At 40.7% G+C, this 16,517-nt stretch overlaps 1 protein-coding gene across 1 annotated transcript in view; it reads left to right on the top strand.

Moving 5' to 3' along the window:
* flr (fleer) overlaps positions 1 to 16,517 on the top strand; it is a 60,494-nt gene that overhangs the window by 21,209 nt on the left and 22,768 nt on the right. Inside the window, exons 7-12 of the mRNA XM_048609417.1 lie at positions 846 to 974; positions 2,604 to 2,653; positions 7,545 to 7,697; positions 10,655 to 10,720; positions 13,613 to 13,666; positions 15,133 to 15,198. Coding sequence (XP_048465374.1) covers positions 846 to 974; positions 2,604 to 2,653; positions 7,545 to 7,697; positions 10,655 to 10,720; positions 13,613 to 13,666; positions 15,133 to 15,198 — 518 coding nt within the window. The remainder of the gene's footprint in view (positions 1 to 845; positions 975 to 2,603; positions 2,654 to 7,544; positions 7,698 to 10,654; positions 10,721 to 13,612; positions 13,667 to 15,132; positions 15,199 to 16,517) is intronic.

Below are 16,517 nucleotides of genomic sequence, written 5' to 3'. Positions count from 1 at the left end.
TGTTTTCCAGTCTTATTACCGTGGGATAAACTGCTTTATGATTCTTCTGTAGGTTTAGAAAAATTTGTTTAAACAATCATTCTTTTGTATTGCTAAATTATTAATTGCTTGGGTTTAGACATATGTAGCATTTTCAGCACAAACAGGCTATTGACCCAAAGGCTCATGTTGGTGATTGTACTCTATATGAACCTCCTAGCAACCATTTCAGTCAACATTTCCATCAATTTATTTCTTTGTTGTGTTAATGTAGTTTCTCACTTAATGCTTCTATATTATGTGCCTTCACAGTGCTTTCAGTAGGAAAGCTCCACATTTAACCAGTCTAAGCCAAAAATAAGTCCTTAAACTCCTGCTGGATTTTTAAAATAACTGTCTAATATTTATGGCCCCCAGTCCTGGTTTCACTCACAAGGGGAAATATCTGTCTGAATTCACTCCAAACCTGAGGTATCTTAACCTTAAATAACCTTGAATAAACTTAAATATCTCTTTCAAGTCACCTATTTTTAATGTATAGAAAACAACCCTAACCTGTGTCTTTCCTGGTGGATATAACTTTTCAGTTCCCACATCATTCTAGTACATTTTGTTTTTACACTGTCTCCAATTGTTCTGTATTCTTTTCGTAATATAGAGACCACAAGTGAACACAGTATCCTAAGCAAATCCTAACCAAAGTTTGATAAAAGTTTAACATAACCCTTCCAATTTTCAATTCTGTGCCTTAGAAGCAAACTCCGCTGCTTTCTTTGTTTTTTTTTTAAATAACTTCATTAAACTACATCACTATTTTCTTAAACTGCATCACTACTTTAATGATTTGTTATTGTATTCCTTTTCAGAGCTCAGTGTTGGTATGACAACTGAAGGAATTGATGTGAGAAGTGTTGGGAACACGTTAGTGCTCCATGAAACTGCATTGATTGAAGCTTTTAATCTTAAAGCAGCTATTGAATACCAACTGAAGAACTGTAAGTGTTTAAGACAAAAATAATTGGAACAGTTTTCTAACTTGTGTCATACTTTTTAGCGAGGCTAAATGCATTTCTGAAAGTTCCAAAAAGGTTGCAGATGAAATTGAAAAAAAAAGACAACTAAATTGTCAACTAAATAATATCAAGAGAGGTCAAGGTCCTTGATACCAACAGATAATAACATAATGGCTTAATAAGACCTTAAAATGAAAACAATGCTTAGAATGCAATTCAAGAGGACCAAAATGTAAACATGTTTGAAAGACAGTTTGGATAAGTACATGAATAGGAAAGGTTTGGAGGGATATGGGCCAGGAGCAAGGAGGTGGGACTAGTTTAGTTTGAGATTATGTTTGGCATGGACTGATTGGACCGAAGAATCTGTTTCCATGCTTGTGTCTCTGTGTAAATATATTAGATAGAATCTTGACTAAATCTACTTGGAGTGCTGAATAAGGTCCTGGTCTCTCATGGGAGCATAATGGAATGTATAATAGTGATGTGCAAAAATGACAATCGCAGTGGGTCATGACTCTCAAGGAAGCCAAGATTTTTCTCTTTTTTATTTCTCTTTCACCATTTGTTTGTTTTACATTGCTTTGTTAAAATATGATTTCAAGAGTTTGTAAGATTGCGATTTATGCTTTATTTATGATGTTGACTAACTTACCCTGTGACCTTGGCCTGAAATTTCCTCAGAATTATTTTTGCTTCATGTGCTTCAGCTTCTCAGAAATTGGCAGAACCTCTATTTCACGTTAACAAGGTTTGTGACTCACTTCTGTCTAAATTACAGCCGGAAAATGAGCGCAGTTGCAAGAAAATTCTGGTTCTGATTCATTGGGTTCAGCCAGTTTTAGGGAGAAACCTTATCCCCTGGATTTTCTGCATTCCGACGATGTTACATATAAAGATACGCTGGCAGACCATATCAAATACCACACCCCATTGCCAATTCGCACCGAGCAGCATACGAATCATGTTCAACCAGTCAATGTTTGCAAGCCTTGGAAAATACATCCTCCATTAGATCCTGCTGTTGGAAATCATTTGTTAATAATCCAGACTGTGCTAAGAGTTGCAGCAGAAATCAATTTAAGATCATCAGTCAGGCTCACAGTTTAATGCATTTGCTCACGCCACAAGCTATATATACCAATACACAGGACTCTATTTTAGGTAGGCAATGTGAATTTATATATACATTGTACATTTTTTATAAAAAAGTTTTATGGAGATAACCAATTGCTGCTGCATCCACATGGCAATACCCTGACTAATCAGAATCTACCTGCTTGGGCTAAGAATGAAGGTTGATAGTTAACTGTTCTTGCAACATACCCATGCCAACCATAGTCTGATCAGTTGGCACCGTCTTCACATGATGTGTAAAATGGTGTTCCTTTTTTCCTCAGCCTGTTTCTTGCAATCTAGTTCCAATGATTGCAAAATGTAAAGCTTCGATACCTTGTGTCATTTTAGCAATGTTTAAGTTCTGTACTACCAAGAAGTTATTTCTGATGATCTTCTCTGTTGTATAGTTATTTGTAATCTGGCTTCAAAGGGTTATGGTGCAGAATATTGTTGCAGTGGCAATTACACTGTCCATCTCTTGTCATCAAACAGACGAAGCAGCACAAGAAGCATTGACAGACATGCCACCACGTTCTGAAGAGGTAAGGCCATTTTTAAAAGTTTTTTTGTTTTAATCCGCAGTTAAAAATACTATAACTTCCTGCGTTCGCACGTAATTGGAATGCCCCACATAATCCACTCGTATTCTAAAATGATTGAGCTTGTGGGTACAATGTTCCTATTTTTTTCTGCTGAATGAACCTGGGCAGCTCTTGAACCATGCAGTATTTTCAACTTTAATCGTTGCTGCAGAAGTTTGTGAATTAAAATCAAAGGATAAAATTAAGTAGAGATAGCAACAACTGCAGATGCTGAAGTCAGAGACAAAACAGTGTGGAGGTGGAGGAACACAGCAGGCCAGGCAGCATCAGAGGAGCAGGAAAGTTGACATTTCGGGTCGGGAGACTTCCTCAGAAATGGGAAGGGGGAAGAGAGCTGGAAAATAAATAGAGAGGAGGGGTGGGGCTGAGGAAGGTAGGTGGGATGGTAATAGGTGAATGCAGGTAAGGAGTGGTGGGGATCGGTCAGTGGGATGGGTGGGGCGGATAGGTGGGAGAGACGATGGACAGGTTGTATCAGGTCAAGGAGGCGGGGTGAGATGGAGGGTTGGACATGGGATAAGGCGAGCAGTGAGGAGATTTTAAAACTGGTGAATTCCATGTTTAGGCCATCGGGCTGTGGGCTTCCGAGGCAGAATGAGGTGCTGCTCCTCCAGTTTGCGAGTGGTGTCATTGTGACACTGGAGGAGGCCCAGGATGGACATGTCACCCAGGGAGTGGGAGGGGGAGTTAAAATGGTTGGCGACCGGAAGGTGTTGTCGTTTGTCGTATACAGAGCGCAGATGCAGCTACAAAGCGGTCTCCAAGTCTATGCTTGGTCTCACCGATGTAGAGGAGGCCACATCGGGAGCAGTGGATGTGGTAGACCAAGTTGATGGATGTGCAGGTGAACCCCTGTTTAATATGAAAAGTTTTCTTTGGGCCTTGAATGGAGGTGAGGGGGGAGGTGTAGGGGCAGATGTAGCACTTCCTGTGGTTGCAGGGAAAGTTGCTGGGGGTGGTGGTGTCGGTGGGGAGTGTGGAACAGAGGAGGAAGTCACGGAGAAAGCGGTCCCTACAAAAGGAGATAGGGGTGGGGAGGGAAATATCTGTTTGGTTATGGGGTCGGGTTATAGGTGGCGGAAGTGGCGGAGAATAATACGCTGGATGTGGACGTTGGTAGGGTGATATGTGAGGACAAGGGGGATTCTGTCTTTATTCTTGTTGGGGAGTTTGAGGGCAGAAGTGTGGGAATTGCAAATGTAAATGCTTTGTCTTTTAGAACCAGTTATTAAAAACCTTTTCGTTTTGCTTTAGTTAAAATCATTCAGAGTTGTAACTTGTTTAATCTCACTCCCCTTTCATTTCCATTTAGCTTTTTTTTTGAGATTTTTTATAACTGAGGATAAAACTGGTGACTTTGAAAGCCACTGGAGCTTGCAAAGAAGGGGTATAATGCCAATTAGGGATGAGGAATCTCTGGGGTCCGGTGGAATTTTGCCTATAAGATCTTGGAATTCCACTCTTTTAATTTGCTTTCCTGCCCCAGGGAACCATCACTCCTCTAATTCTGACCTGACTTTTCCTTCCTTTCTGTGTCTGCGACATGCAGAGGTCATGCTTCCAGAAGTTGCTGTTCCCTTAGGCACCCTCTAGGGGGCCTTCCTGCACTGGGCAATTTTCATGACCCTGTGTTGGGCAACCAAAGCTGTGCCATGGGGCAGATTGAGTCAGAGTGGATCAAAGAATCAATTCACATGGATTAATAGATCAATTTGTCAGTGACAAGAACAATACAAGTGACAATCAGAGGCTGAGTTATTAGAATGGATAAAGGAGTTGTTGATTACCTCAACACATATTGAACCCTTCCAAAAAATATCTCAGCATTTTTTTAATGCCAAAAGATGGCAGAAAATATGAATGTATTGTACCTGAAAAACAGCAATTGCAAGCAATTGCAATAGCAAACAGTATTGATGCTGTAGTCAGGACACACAAAGCAAACATGCTGTAGGGCAAGTGTAGTCTACCACACCCACTATAAAGTTGTCCTGCATTCCAAGATCTGCTCAAGGCGCAAGGATAAAAGCAAACTGCATCCATCTGTGCAAGAATTATGGCTCCAAAGATGCAACCAGAGGTTACAACAGGTCATAACCAAATAGAAGACAGATGCAACCATATGGCAACAGCAGCAAAGAATACACCAGAAACCAGGATAAAATTAAGCCAATATACAAAGTTCACAGGCAGACCTGTATTACGTGGAGCAACTTTCAACCAGAGGTCGGAAAGGCTTTCCACGTTGTGAATGTAAACGCAGTGTTTGGACAAAGCCAATCAACCAGAAACTTATGTCAGAATCAACATAACTTTCTTAAAGAAACTGGCAAACACACACTCAAAACCAAGATTGACATGGGAGCTTGTGTATTTCTATGCTGTATGGCTCTATAAGTTCTGTCTGAATTCCAAATTAAATGCATACAGTTGGTTGCCAATCCTTTTCATTTAGTGCATTTAAAAACAATGCAGTGATGCAATTCAGCAAAGACACTAGAAAGTATTATCTGATGGTCACAAGTGGACCAGTGGTGGCAAGACTAACAACATCCATGAGATCTTCAAAATACCCCTGGCTGCAAAAGAGATGCAGTATGCTCACAATGAATCAATCCAGGATTTACAACATAAAAGCAGAAAGTACTGCAGAAACCAAGCAGGGCAGCACGGTGGCTCAGTGGTTAGCACTGCTGCCTCTCAGCACCAGGGACCCAGATTCGATTCCACCCTCAGGCGACTGTGTGGAGTTTGCACATTCTCCCCGTGTCTGCGTGGGTTTCCTCCGGGTGCTCCGGTTTCCTCCCACAGTCCAAAAATGTGCAGGTTAGGTGGATTGGCTATGCTAAATTGCCCATAGTGTTCAGGATGTCTAGATTAGGTGGGTTATAGGGGGATGGGTCTGGGTGGGATGCTCTGAAGGTCGATGTGGACTTGTTGGGTTGAAGGACTGGTTTCCACACTGTAGAGGTTCTATGAACTAAGGTCTGGCAGTATCTGTGGAGAGAGAAACAGAGTTGACATTTCAAGTCCTTTAACTTGTAGAGAAACATGAATTGGATGACCTTTCAAAATATTTCAACTTATTTTGGAAACTGAGGCAGAATTTAATGTTGGAGCAAATTACTATAGATGCTGGAACTTGTACTGAAAACAAAATATGCTGGAGATCACAAAGGGTCAGGCCACATCTGTGGAGAGAAAGCAAGCTTGCTTTCCATGGATGCTGCCTGACCCGCTGTGATCTCCAGCGCTTTTTGTTTTCAGCACGGATTCCAGCATCTATAGTTATTTGTTCCTACATTGTGTTTAATAGACTGGCACGTGTCTTTGAGGAATGCCCACCCTGAAGACGTTTTGCTCATCCCTCTGACAGGAATTCCAGCTGTCTCTTTCACCGTGCACATCTTCTTTGTTTTCCTTTTCACTGCTGGTGCTCGACAAGGTATTTGCCAAAACTCGTTTTCACAGCCATGTTTTATTTCTGAGTGACTGCCAGTGACTCCGACTTACCCCACATGGATTTCAACTTTAAGTTTCACCCTTGTGTTTCAAATCCACCCAGGATTATATTCTCCAGGACATGTGACATTCCTTGGACTGCTGTTCCCATCACAGCCTACAATCCACGATCAGTGCCATGCACTATCATATGTGTGCACTCGACTGCACCCTGCAGCAACATTGACTCACCCTCTCTCAAAGCTGTTTCACTTCATCCTTCATCTCGTCCATCACCTCAACAAAAGACTTTTTTTCTCTTTTTTTTTGGGCATTGTGGCACACAAGCTCCAGCAACTTATGGACTCCAACATCCGTCCCGCACCACCCTCCCCTTTCCGTCTCTTGTACCCCATCCCCTCCCATCACTCAGATCCAATCCCTTACTGTCCCTTAGCACCCACCCCTTCCTAGAACTCAGATGCCATCGCTTTCTGGCCCCCAGAGTTCAATATCCCCAACACCAGCCCCTGCTCTGTTTTCACCATACCTCCTGAGCTTCCCCTCTCTAAGGCTGAATATACAGCCTTGGCAAAGGACTCAACTTCATACCCTTATGCTCCCACGTTAATGAATTACAGGCTTGCCAGCTTGCTTTCTGTCCATGGATGCTGCCTGACCTGCTGTGAGCTCCAGCATTTTTTTGTTTTCAGTATACAATCTAACAGCTTTAGGAAAGCTTGTATTGTTCATAGATAACACAGTGTGGAGCTGGAGGAACACAGCAGGCCAGGCAGCGTCAGAGGAGCAGGAAAGCTGACGTTTCGGTTCGGGACACTTCTTCAGAAATGGGGGAGGAGCAGGGAGCTGGGAAATAAGTAGAGAGAGGAGGGGTGGGGCTGGGGAAGGTAGGTGGGATGGTGATAGGTGAGTGCAGGTAGGCAGTGGTGGGGATTGATCAGTGAGGTGGGAGGAACGGATAGGTGGGAGAGAAGACGGACAGGTCAAGGAGACGGAGATGATTGCCCCGCCTCCTTGACCTGTCTGTCTTCTCTCCCACCTATCCGCTCCTCCCACCTCACTGACCAATCCCCACCACTGCCTACCTGCACTCACCTATCGCCATCCCACCTACGTTCCCCAGCCCGACCCTTCCCCTCTCTATTTATTTCAGAGCCCCCTCCCCCATTTCTGAAGAAGGGTCCCGACCTGAAACGTCAGCTTTCCTGTTCCTCTGACGCTGCCTGGCCTGCTGTGTTCCTCCAGCTCCACACTGTTATTTCAGACTCCAGCATCTGCAGTTGTTGCTATCTCTTGCATTGTTTATATTTTGTCATTTATTTGAATGGGGCTAGTCAAGCATGGGTTCATCACTGTATTTTCTTTCCAGGAACTTGACCCAGTTACTCTACACAACCAAGCTCTAATGAACATGGATTCCAAACCTACTGAGGGATTTGAAAAACTACAATTCTTACTTCAGCAGAATCCATTCCCACCAGAAACCTTTGGCAACCTGCTTTTGCTGTACTGCAAATACGAAGTGTGTTTACTGCTTTGTTATTATTTTTGCTTGTTTGTATGTGATATGCTCTGCCTACAGTGGGATTACTTATCTTTTACACACTACTTCTTTTAAAGTAATTTCCAATTAGCATCATGACTGTCTTTTCATGGTGAAGTCATCACTCTATCTTTGGTTCATTCTTGCTGTCTGTCACCCTTTAGAGAAACAAAAGTTGGGAGAATACAGAAAAGGAGATTGTGAGGAACTATATTGGACAGTAGGGAAACTATCAGGAGCATTTTAAGTGAAGAAAGATCTCCGATGCTTGCAGAGAGGTTAAATACAACTTGTAGAGCCTAAATGGTAGATCAGTTCACATGCCACCTAATTTTACCATCAACATCAGCGCAGGCTTGGGCAGTGCACTGCTGTTTTCATGTTGAAGTGGAATTTTATCCCTGTATGGCAAAAGCTAGGGATGAAAGCTGAAGAGGGGAATGATGAGACAGATTGATCAGTTGTATTTTCCAATTATGTTAGTTTCAGGTTTTATCGGGTGTATATAACTATAAAATGCTGCTAGTGAAAGAGGGCCTAAAAGCCAGCTCCCTGCATGCACTTCAGAAGTGCAATCTCTATATTGTCCATCTCCATTCTTCCTATGGAATTGAATTGCTTCTCACTTCTTTGCATTCAATATTTTCTGCCAGTAGTCTGTTCATTCCACCGATCTATCTTGAATTCTTTTGAAATTATGCTCTATCCTCACAGTTGACAAATATTTTCTAAGTTTTATATAATCTGCAATTTTGAAATCATGCTCTGTACACAGAGGTCTAATATAATTAATATATATCAGGAAAAGCAAGAGTCCAATGACTCCTGCAGAGCTGCTATAAGCTTTCCTCCAGTCTGAGAAACAAGCATTTACGACCACTCACTGTTTTCTGTCACTGAGCCAATTTTGTATCCATGTTTCTACTCTCCACTTTATTCCGTAAGTTTGGTCTTTTGTGGGCACTTTATCAAATGGCTTTTTGTAATACATGTACATCAGATCAACAACATTACCTTCATCAGCTCTCCATTATCTTATCAAAGAACACTGGTAAGTTGGTTGAGCAGGATTTGGCCTCAACAAATCCATGCTGGCCTTCCTTAATTAACTCCTGTTTGTCCATAATGACTGCAGGGGTCTGAATTTTGTCCTAAATTTGCTGTCAAGTTTATAGTCAGGCAGTAAAATGTAATATTAAGGACTTCACCTTCATGTTCTGTTCCCAGACTGTTCTGTTGCATATATTTTACAGTATAATTTATTCAAACTGCAGCATCTATGTGCATGTTTATGACTACAGTGAGATATCCATCTTGAACAACTGAAGGATCTGAAATAGTGTTAAAGTGTTATTCCCATGAGTTGAGTTATTTATATTTTTGTTTTTTAAAAAAAGCAAATTAAAATTTACAGTTTATGCTGCGGGACATAATCTGTCATTCTGCCCATCTTTCTATATGTCAAAGGCAAAAGACATACTATATAGAAGTACCCTCTTCTATTTTGAATAAGTCTTCATCTCTGCCATGCTAATGTATATGTAGCATGCAGAAGATCAAATATGGGTTCTCAATAAACAGAAGACCAATGGACAAACAAGTTTTCTTATACGTTGGCAGAGTTTTCAACTAGCAAATTGAATGGTGCAAATTTTCTGACTGCACTGCTCTGGGTTAGAAGTTCTCTTTATTTGTACTTTTGTACGTTTTTTATTCATTTAAGGAATGTGGGCACCACTAGCTAGGCCAGCATTCATTACCCTTCCTTAATTGACCTTATGCAGGTGGTGATGAGCTGTCTCTTGGACTGCTGCAATCCTTGGAGTATCAGTGCATCCATAATGCTGTTAGATGTTCCAGGATTTTGATACAGAAACCGTGAATAATCAGTGGTATAGTTTCAAGACAGTGGTTCGTAGCTTGGTGGGGAACTTTGCAGATGATGGTGTTCACATGTATCTGCTACCCTTGTCCTTCAAGATGGTAGATGTTGTGAATTTAGATGGAGTCTTGGTGTGCTGCAGTAGTGTAACTGAATGTAACTCAATGCAACTAAACAAGTTGATATTGAACTTGATAGCTCTGCCATCACTTTTCTGATGACTGACAATAAAATGATAGGGCAGTAATTGGCCACGTTGGAATAGTCCTTCCTTTTGTGGATAGGATATAGCTGGACAATTTTCCCTATTGCCTGTTTCGTGCCACTATTATAGCTATCTGGAACAGCTTGGCTAGTGGCATAGCTAGTTCTGGAGCACAGGACTTCAGTACTATTTCTGGGATGTTGTCAGAGTCTGTAGCCTTTGTGGTAAACAGTGCCTTCAGTAATTTTGTGATGTAAATTGTAGTGAATTAAATTGAAGACTAGAATCTGTGATGCTGGGGACCTCATGAGGAGAACAAGATAAGTCATCAATTTGGCGCCTCTGGCTGAAGATGGATGCAAATACTTCAACCTTGTTGCACTGATGCGCTGGGCTGTTTCATCATTGAGAATAAGGATATTTGTGGAACCTCATTCTGTTAGCTGTTTAAGTGTCCACGACTAGAGCTTAGATCCTATCCATTGGCAATGAGATTGATTTATATGACTTGACATGAAAGTTTATGTAGATTTGCAATTCAAGCCTCCTCGAATATTTTAAAGTCCAAGTATTAATAGACAGTCTTCCATTATATTTAAGTGCATGTACAGACAAATTTGATGATTAACCTTACATAATAATGTGTAATTGGAAGCACTGGTCGAGTAATTAAGTGTAAAAGCTATCAAAATCTCATGATTTTCATATGTGTTACATTTTTTGGGATGATGAAGAACCAATGTAAAATTCCATTTTGAATGTTTAACATATGGGTCACAATTTTCAAGCAATAATTTAGTGGTGCAATTTAAAAAAAAACTGCTAATTTTTTTAAATTTACCTTTTCAGTATTTTGACTTGGCTGCTGATGTCTTGGCAGAAAACGCTCACCTAACTTACAAGTTCCTCACACCAGTAAGTTAAACAAAGGCAATTGCCATTTAGTAGTTTTGTCATGCTAAAATATTAGAAAAATTGGTTGATAGTGGGACATAAATCTGTAGGCTTCAAAAAGATAGGAATGGACTGGTCAGGTGGAAGATAAATAGAAACATAGAAAATAAATGCAGGAGTAGGCTATTCGGCCCTTCGAGTCTGCGTCACCATTCAATGCGATAATGTAATCTCAGTATCCCATTCCCGCTTTCTCCCCACACCCCTTGATCCCTTTAGCCACAAGGGCCACATCCAGCTCCCTCTTGAGTATATCTAATGAACTGGCCCCAACAGCTTCCTGTGGGAGAGAATTCCACAGGTTCACAACTCTCTGAATGAAAAAATTCTTCCTCCTCTCAGTCCTGAATGGCTTACCCCTTATTCTTTGACTGTGAACGCTAGTTCTGAACTTCCCAACATCAGGAACATTCTTCCAGCATCTAGCCTGTCTAGTCCCATCAGGATTGTATATATTTCTATGAGATTTCGCACCCCCCTCACCCTTCTTCTAAATGCCAGCGAATACAAGCCCAGTTGATCCAGTCTTTCCTCATATATCAGTCCTGCCATCCTGGGAATCAGTCTGATGAACCTTCGCTGGACTCCCTCAATAGCAAGAATGTCCTTCCTCAGACTAGGAGACCAAAACTGCACTCAGTATTCAAGGTGTGGCCTCACCAATGCCCTGTATAACTGCAGCAAGACATCCTTACTCTGATACTCAAATCCTCTCGCTATGAAGGCCAGCATGCCATTAACTTTCCTCACTGCCTGCTGCACCTGCATGCCAACCTTCAGTGACTGTTCCACCATCACACCCAGGTCTCGTTGCACCTCACCTTTTCCTGAACTGGCGCCATTCAGATAATAGTCTGCCTTCCTGTTTTTCCTAAGTGGATAATCTCACATTTATTCACATTATATTGCATTTGTCAAGTATTTGCCCACTCAACCAGTGTTCAAGTCGCCCTGCAGCCTCTTAGCATCCTCCTCAGAGCACACACTGCCATCCAGCTTAGGGTCATCTGCAAATTGGAGACATTGCATTCAATTCCTTCGTCCAACTCGTAAATGTATAAACAGCTGTAAAAATGGTAAACAAAATTCAACCCAAATGCAAGGGTAATATATTTTGGGAGGGCAAACGAGACATTATTCATTTATGTTATAATTAAAAGGTAAGATGCTGAGAAGGTGAGGAACTGAAGAATTTTAGATATCGCATCTAAGGATCCCTGCAATTGGCAGGATAGGGAGACAAGGTGGTTAAAAAAGCATACAATATGAGTTATTAGTTGAAGCACAGAATAAAAGATCAGGGAGATTATACTGGAATGATGTAAAACTTTAATTAAACCACAGAACTGCGCACCATTTTGGTTATCATATTTGAGGAAGATTCAGTTGCTCTGGAGAGGGTGTTGCCAGGAATGGAGAATCAACTGAAGTGTTTTTGCACCAGTTAGACCACTCCCTATAGACTCCAATAGTTGCAATGTCTTAACCTAAAAAATAATCTATTTATGTCTACTGTCTGCTTCCTGTAAGCTAACAGATACTCTTTGCATGATAATATGTTTCCTCTATACTAATTGCTCGTAGTAATCTTTGATGTAAACCCTTGTCAAATGCCTTTTAGAAATCCAAGTGCACATTCTCTTTTACCTACGTTGTTTGTAACTTTCCCAAAGATTCTGAAAAATTAGTAATGAGTGATTTCGTTTTTACAAAACCATGTTGACTCTGACTGATTTTGTTGAGTCTCCAAGTGCCCTGCTATACCATCCTTAATAATCAATTCTAACATTTTCTCAATAATAGATTTTAAGATGATTAAGTGTTCTGCTGTTAACATAGGGACAGTAAGGGGTCTTGAGTATGGCTGGGGAGCATTGAAGCGTATGAATTGTCACGTAATGAGAATGGAGTGCTGATGGGAAGCGGAGTGCTGATGGGAAGCAGGGTGCTGATGGAGTGTGAGGAGAAAAAGCTTGGATGGTCTAATAGCTAGGAAAATAATGGGACAAACTTCCAGAGGATTAACGTAGACCTTTTAAACAGCCCTAACTCCATCTCATGATTAGGAGTACTGAGACCAGAGGCAGGTGTGGCAAACTGGAAAATATCTCAACTCTGCTAGCCAATCTATGAGTGAACCTCCAGCCTAAGACTTCTGTTGGCTTTCATACATCTTCATTGTCAAAGACATGTTCACATAGTTTTTAGAAGGCTGAACAGACACAGCTTATCCAGTTAAAAACCAAAAGAACTGCAGATGCTGTAAATGAGGAACAGAAACAGAAGTTGCTGGAAAGGCTCAGCACGTCTAGCAGCAACTGTGAAGAAAAAAATCAGAGTTAACATTTCGGGTCTGGTGACAAGTTCTGAGGAAGGGTCACTGGACCCGAAACGTTAACTGTGATTTTTTCCTTCACAGAAGCTGCCAGACCTGCTGAGCTTTTCCAGCAACTTCTGTTTTTGTTACAGCTTATCTAGTGTTGGATCTCCTCATTGGCCTGCTAAAGGAGGTAACTAGTTAGGTTTTGGAAGAGTGCAATGTTCTTGAGAGTATCCAAGTAATTATATATGGAAAATATGTATTCGCTATGTAGCAGCACCATAGACTGCTGCAATTTCTTGGATTTCATTTTATTTGTCAGTGTTGCTTGTCAGTTTGGCATATTTTGGGAATGCTCCCTGAATGCAAAAATTAAAGTATTTGTAAAATATTCTAAGCAAACGTTCCTCAAATCAATTGATTAAACTTTAGATTTATATTCTGTAAGAACAAAGTCAGCATTGTCATAACAGACTACATATTTATAAATTTAGTTAATGTCTGAATGGTTGTCTGGATTTTTTTTTGTGTAGTACTTATATGAGTTCTTGGATGCCATGATAACGTGTCAGACAGCGCCAGAAGAGGTAAGAACTCCAAAGTTTCTCCTCTTTTATTCTGAAACTACTATGCCTCACCCAATGCAATTGCATTGTCATGTGTTAAAAGCAGTGTAAACATTATGAATTATAAATAAGCTTTGCGGTTAACACTGTAGGACGATATAGCTGAATGCTTAATTTGTTCTGCTCCAATATCATAACATTACGTTAGGTGAGATCTTAAACTTTTTAAGATAATAGGGTTCAGTTTCTTTAAAGCAGTGAGAGAGTAATTGAGTAGTATATGATGGGAAGAGAAGTTTATAATAACAGCAGATATGGCCAACAAGAACTAGTGGCTGTTCAAGAAGTTGTCTGGTTCATGTTCATAGGATCTAGCTTGTATGCGCTAAATGAGTAATTTGGTAAGAAGATATTGCTTTATTATTAAGACTTAGATATGGAAGATTGAGCAAAAGATTTACCCTAATCCATGAGGAACACAATGTACGATGAACATGAGAAGGAATTACAAGGGGTTTGCCAATCTGAAACGTTAAAACTAATCATTCAGAGGGCACCTGCAAGAAGATTCCTTTATAGGAGACTTTTCACTTTTTTGAAGAACTTTCTTGAAGGCATTTACTTCATTCAGCAGAAGACTTCATTTCTTTGAAAACTCATGCGCTCCATTTTCAAAACAAGATGATTTTCAAATCATACTGTTGTCAGTTGTTTCCATTTTGTGCCATTCAGTAAAGTCGGATCAGCTTCAAGTTGTAGTTATTATGATTCAAGTTTGTATACAAGGTTGAATGAGGGCTTTTGTAGCTAGATCTCTGCCAATGAGCTGGAAGGCCTGGGTCTAGTTTCATCATGTCTGAGCACATGAATTAAAAATGCCAAAAAAGCTCATCTTCAGAATTTTTCTCTGAGCAGTTTTACCACTAGAGGGAATCTCAGGAAGTTGCTAATGGTTAGACAGTGTGGGATAGGGAAAGGTGGGGCCTTTTCTTCCTCCCTAGTTGGCACAATCACCTCAACCTCTGAGTCCTATCTGCTGCAACCCTGCCCAACAGCCTCCACCCCCATCACCACAGTGCCTGAACCGGTACTGGTCCAGCTACAAAAGATGGGTAAGTTGGCCAGTGTCCAAAGCCTTCATTGCCATTTAAATTTGGCAGGGTGGTAAAGCATGTGTGACTGACACACATGCTAGTTAGGGAAAAGTATTCTATTGTGGCCCTTTCATCTCATGGACTTCTCATCTCTATTCCCTGATGTCACTGCATGACCTGGTTTGCTGAAAAATGCAGGCCTTGTTGTCCGCTCTCATTTTGTTTTTATTTCTTCTCTGTAATGTGAGATGAGAATCGTGAATGATGTTACCCTCAATAGTCGTCCAATGAAATATTCATATCATAGATAATTATATTTTTGGCATTTTAGATAGTGTTCTAGTAACTTTTTCAAACATTGAAATTCATAATTAATTTTCTACATTTTTCTAGGCGTTCAGAAAGTTTGATGAAATGGCAGGTAAACTTACTGAGCAGTTGCGGAAATTGACCAAACAGGTAATTATCTAATTTCAGAAACAGTTGACCATGATTTAGATTGGATTCTTGTTAGTGCTTGTCTCATTTGTTGTTGCGTATAAGTTTGATGGAAAAATTAAAAATGTGCTTTAACATAGCAACACATTCTGACCCCAAACTATCAAACTATTGCCACACCTATTGCAAATCTATAATTACTTCTCCCCAGTGTCGCAGGGCCTTATATTCAAAGCCCAAGCTTTGGAAGGAGAAAATATGTAATAACTGTTGGCTACTTTTCACAGTTCAAGAAGACAGTAGAAACAGTTATGATATGTATAACTGAAATTTTATTAACAACACTGTCCTTTTTAATCTGTAGTCTGTCCTTTTTATCTGCGATTTGTCCCAGTTTAAATTTCAACATACTGGTCTGAGTTATACCAAAAATGAGCTAAGTGTCAATTTCACAGAGTTTCACGGAGAGTTTCTGTCTCTGAGCTTTAATGAGTTATCTCACACAATTTTACGCTGCGTATCTCAATGTTGTGTGAGTCACTCCTCAATTATGCCACACTTGCACTATTGTCTGCTCACTGATGGCGGGTGTACTTACCACTGCCAGGACCTCCCAGGGTTCTTCACACAGGTGTCATATTTAAAGTCAGCTGTGCACCAGGTCAATCACTGCTAGTCATAAATAGCCCTTCACAGTGCACATAGTGGTGTAAAATGGAAAAAAAACAGCTTCTTTTGGCATATAGATGGCACAGATGACAATTCATCGGAAACAGAATGCCACAGGAATAAATACTGCTATTTTATTTCATCAACTGTCTGATCGAATGTAACTGCAGCTAAAAAAATCATTCTACACAGGCTATCTGTCCTTCAGGCCATACCACTTCAGAACCATATCTAGGAGAGGGCTGGTCTTTCTCTCACCCAGCATAGCATAGCATCTTATTTTATTTTAGCATAGCATCTTGTTGCTAAATGTGGGACCATCACATTATGGAAAGCTCCAAAAAGTTAAAAATGTTAACTTTTATTGAACAGCAGGAAAAGCAAAGAAATAGTGAACAAAAAAAAAGCTGTATTTGCTCTGAAAACAGTCAAGGGTTCCCAGTATTTCAAGCAACAACAAATTTACAGTCAATGAATAATCGCTTCACCCTGTTTTCATCTGTTGGAACTGGGTGTCTGCAAAGTCCTAGACAACAAGGTGCAGGGCTGGATGAACACAGCAGGCCAAGCAGCATCATAGGAGCAGAGAGGCTGACGTTTCGGGCCTAGACCCTTCATCAGAAAATCAGAAAAGTTCTGTCTGGCTTGCTGTGCTTGATGATTGTTCTGTC

The sequence above is a fragment of the Rhincodon typus genome, chromosome 21 (genome assembly GCF_021869965.1).
Source record: "Rhincodon typus isolate 14 chromosome 21, sRhiTyp1.1, whole genome shotgun sequence".
Classification (NCBI taxonomy): domain Eukaryota; kingdom Metazoa; phylum Chordata; class Chondrichthyes; order Orectolobiformes; family Rhincodontidae; genus Rhincodon; species Rhincodon typus.
This window is presented reverse-complemented; position numbering and strand designations above follow the sequence as displayed.